General features: G+C 51.8%; 1 protein-coding gene across 1 annotated transcript; it reads right to left on the reverse strand.

Moving 5' to 3' along the window:
- Window positions 1-309: 309 nt before the first annotated feature.
- On the reverse strand, window positions 310-2608 carry LOC134448784 (uncharacterized). The gene has a single exon (XM_063198443.1). The coding sequence runs from the start codon at window positions 2606-2608 to the stop codon at window positions 602-604; it is 2007 nt and encodes a 668-aa protein (XP_063054513.1). The 3' UTR covers window positions 310-601.
- Between the last annotated feature and the right edge of the window lie 1485 nt (window positions 2609-4093).

The raw sequence follows: 4093 nt of genomic DNA on the forward strand, positions 1-4093 counted from the left end.
AAACCTTTTATTTTCAGTAGTTGATGTTTTTGTTAGTTCATGTACCTTTTGTAAATACCTTAAGAAGAACACTAAACTTCCGTTTTCATTGCAAGACGTTGTGGAGTGGTTTTATTTCAATTACATGGACAAAGACAGTGGAAACAGTAACTTTTGGTCGGAGAAGTAACAGCGTAAGAAATAGCACTTTCCTCGCGGTCTCACCAAGACGTTAGGTTATGGCTATAACCCTCGGTTCTTTGATAACAGAGTGAGGTGTTTCACTATGGGATACGCTTCGGGCGTGACCATCTACGGAAGCTCCAATGACAATACGTCTGTCAAAGACAGACAGGTCGACGCGGTCGGGCTCCGCCCCTCAGGGTGTATACCCCGGCGACCTCCTGTGATCCATCATTCTTAACGGTTTCTTCCCTGCCTGGTGCAAGGAGGGAAAGATAGGTGAAACACCTCACTCTGTTATCAAAGAACCGAGGGTTATAGCCATAACCTAACGTTCTTTTTCTAACTTCGCTCGGTGTTTCACTATGGGAGATATAGCCCACTCCCGTATTGCACACTAGACGTAGTCCAAGGTACTCTAGCTGAGGTGCTGTGACATCTAGACCACTGCAGAGGAGCCTACCCCCAGTACTGCGTGAGCTAAAGATGGGCCTGATACATCTAATCTGTAAAAGCGAGCGAACGTGTTCCCTGAGGCCCAGTTCGCCGCATTACACAGTTCTCCTATTGACACACCCCTGAACAGGGCCCAGGAAGTGGCCATGCCTCTGGTTGAATGGGCTCTCATGCCCTCTGGCGGTAGAGAGCCCTTACTCTGATAAGCCGCTGATATGGCTTCAAGGATCCAATGAGACAACCTCTGGCGAGACAGAGGTAGTCCCCTGTGGTGAGTGGCCCATGCAACAAACAGCTGATCATGTCTCCTAAACTCAGCTGTTCTCTGTATGTAAATCCTGAGGGCTCTGACAGGGCAGAGGCAGTTGAGCACCTGACTCTCCTCCGAGATGAATGGAGGAGGATGAAACGCCTCCAACTCTACCGTCTGACACCTGTATGCTGAGTCCATTACCTTAGGCACAAACCCTGGATTGGGGCGAAGGCGAACCTTCTTGAAATCAGTACCGAATTGTAAACATGAGGGCTTCACTGAGAAGGCCTGTAGTTCACTCACACGTTTTGCTGTGGTCAAGGCTACGAGCAGAGCAGTCTTGATCGAGAGGAACTTCAAACTCACGTGCTCTAGTGGTTCAAAGGGATGGGCACTGAGAGCACTCAGCACCAGAGCTAAGTCCCAAAGAGGGACTAGCGGTCTAGAGATGGGGCGCTTGCGTCTCGCGCCTCTCATAAAGCGGCACACCAGGGGATGTTGTCCTGCTGTCTTATCTCCAAAGCCCACGTGGCAGGCTGAGATTGCAGCTAAGTACACCTTTATTGTGGAAAAGGCCTTTCCCTTATCTAAAAGGTCTTGTAGGAAGTTTAGCAGCTGTACTACTGAGCACTGAAAGGATATTATCTCTTTCTGTGAGCACCAGGCCTCGAACACACGCCACTTACAGCTATATAGGTTCTGTGTGGAGGAAGCTCTAGCCCCCTGGATCGTCTCGATGACTGCTGGGGGCAGGCCTACTGCATCTAGATTCCACCTCTCACGGGCCAGGCCCATAGAGCCAACCTCTCTGGGTGTGGGTGGTAGATCTCTCCTCTCGCCTGAGAGACTAAGTCTCTCCGTATGGGGAGGGGCCACGGGGGGCTCTCCAACATCTGTACTATCTCTGCTACCCAGTGTTTGGATGGCCAATACGGGGCTAATAGTGACAGGCGCTGTGCCCTGACTCTGGCTAGAGTGGGGGATATCATGCTGACTGGTGGAAATGCGTACAGCTTGGCGTTTGGCCACTGGTGAGCTAGTGCATCCACACCCAGTGGTGCATTTTCGTCTGCTAGGGAGAAATAGAGAGGGCATTGTGCGTTTTCTCTCGAGGCGAAGAGATCTACGGTTGCCTGCCCGAACCTCTGCCACACCTGTGTTATTACTTGTGGGTGGAGGGTCCAATCCCCGTATAAGGGGTTCCCCCTGGACAGGAGATCTGCACCTCTGTTCAGTACCCCCGGCACATGTGTTGCTCGTACCGACAGGAACTGAGCCCCGCACCAGAGCAACAGTTCCTTCGCCAACTTGTGTAGTTTTAGGGATCGAGTGCCGCCCTGGCGGTTGATGTAAGCTACCACTGTTGAGTTGTCTGACTTCACTAACACATGATTGTTTCTCAATATGTCCTGGAAGTGTTTCAGTGCCCAGAACACTGCAAGCAACTCTAGATAATTTATGTGTTCTGACTTCAGTCTGTCTGGCCAGACACCATTCACTGTTCTGCCCCCCAGTGTAGCGCCCCATCCCTGTAGGGACGCATCTGTCGTTAGCATCATTCTCGATGCCACACCCCCTAGAGGCACCCCAGTGGTCAGCACCGCTGGGTCCCTCCAGTAGCGTAGGGCTATCATGCATGTCGTATTCACCCTGACTCTGCGGTTTAGGTGACGACGGGAACAAAGGCGTAGTGCGCTCACCCAGCGTTGGAAATCTCTCATCATGAGAAGACCCCATCTCACCACTGATATGGCCGATGCCATCAAACCCAGTAGGCTTAGACACTGTCTGAACGACACTGCTCTCTGAGGCTGGAATAGGTCCAGACCCTGTGTGAAGGATGTTACTCTTGCATCGGACAGCCTCACACGATACGAGAGGGAGTCTATGTGTAGTCCCAGATAGTTCGTGAACTGCGCGGGCTCTAGCTGACTCTTTTCTCGGTTTATCTTGAACCCTAGATTCTGTAGGTGTGACAGTGTTGTCGCAGAATCTAGAAGGGCCTGCTCCCTCGAGTGGGAACATAGGAGGAAATCGTCGAGATAAGACAGTATTCTGATCCCGGTGTATCTTAGGGGAGCTAGAGCTGCCTCCACACACTTGCTGAAGCAGCGAGGCGCTAAAGCTAACCCGAAGGGCAGAGTTATGAATTCTTAGGCTATGCCCTGGAACGCAAACCTCAGGAACTTCCTGTGCGCCGGGAATACCTCTATGTGATAAAATGCGTCTGCCGCATCTATCGTAACAAACCAATCGTTGGGGCGAATGGATTGACACAGCACCTTGTGTGTTAGCATTCTGAACGTGTATTTGCGAAGGTACCTGTTCAGTATACGTAGGTCCAAGATGGGACGAAGTGCGTTGCTGCCTCTCTTTGGGATGAGGAAATATCGGGAGTAGAAGCCCTGGTTGCTCTCTGCCTCCGGTAATCTTCTGATCGCTCGTTTCTGTAAAAGAGACTCTATCTCTTCGTTTAAAACTCGAGCAGAATCCCCATTGGCTATCGACATTAGTATTCCACTGAACCTCGGTGGTTTCTTGTCGAATTGTAGCCTGTAGCCCCGCGTAACAGTAGCTAAAACCCATGGGTGAGTCGTAACTGACAGCCACTGGCTCTTCTGTGTTGTGAAGGAGCCCAGTGCGTCGCTGTTTGATGACGTGGCTGGCTCTACATGTGCGCGTGGTGATGACGTCATGCGCATACTGGAGCCTGGGCTCACTGCTACTGGTATGTTGTCTCCCCCTAGCGGGGTTATGAGGGGGAGGCACCCATTTTTTTGTATTTGTTTCTTTTTTGCCACTGTGGACACCGAGTGTCTCTTTTGAGGCGGATTCTTTGTTTTGGGGGGAACATTCGCCCTTGGCCCTTGGCCTGGGTGCGAAGTTTGAACATTTATTTTTGTAAATGGAACATTCGCCCTTGGCCCTTGGCCTGGGTGCGAAGTTGGAACATTTATTATTGAACATGGAACATGTGTTTGGTGACACTGTGCTTGTTGACACTGAACCAAGGGGGGGAACGGGGGGGTCCCCTGAGACATGTCTTCCATTCTCCTCCTCTTTGAACCAGGGGGAGAGGTGGGAGAGAGTGGGCCCTCGTCGTCAGGGCTTCTGGCCCTTGTTCTGGGCCGGCTGATGGCGGTTCCTCGATGCCGCGGCGGCGAAGGAGGGTTTAGGCCACTGGCCCGGGTTAGGGCTCCTGCCCCTGCTCTGGCTTCCTTG

This window comes from Engraulis encrasicolus, chromosome 5 (assembly GCF_034702125.1).
Source record: "Engraulis encrasicolus isolate BLACKSEA-1 chromosome 5, IST_EnEncr_1.0, whole genome shotgun sequence".
Classification (NCBI taxonomy): domain Eukaryota; kingdom Metazoa; phylum Chordata; class Actinopteri; order Clupeiformes; family Engraulidae; genus Engraulis; species Engraulis encrasicolus.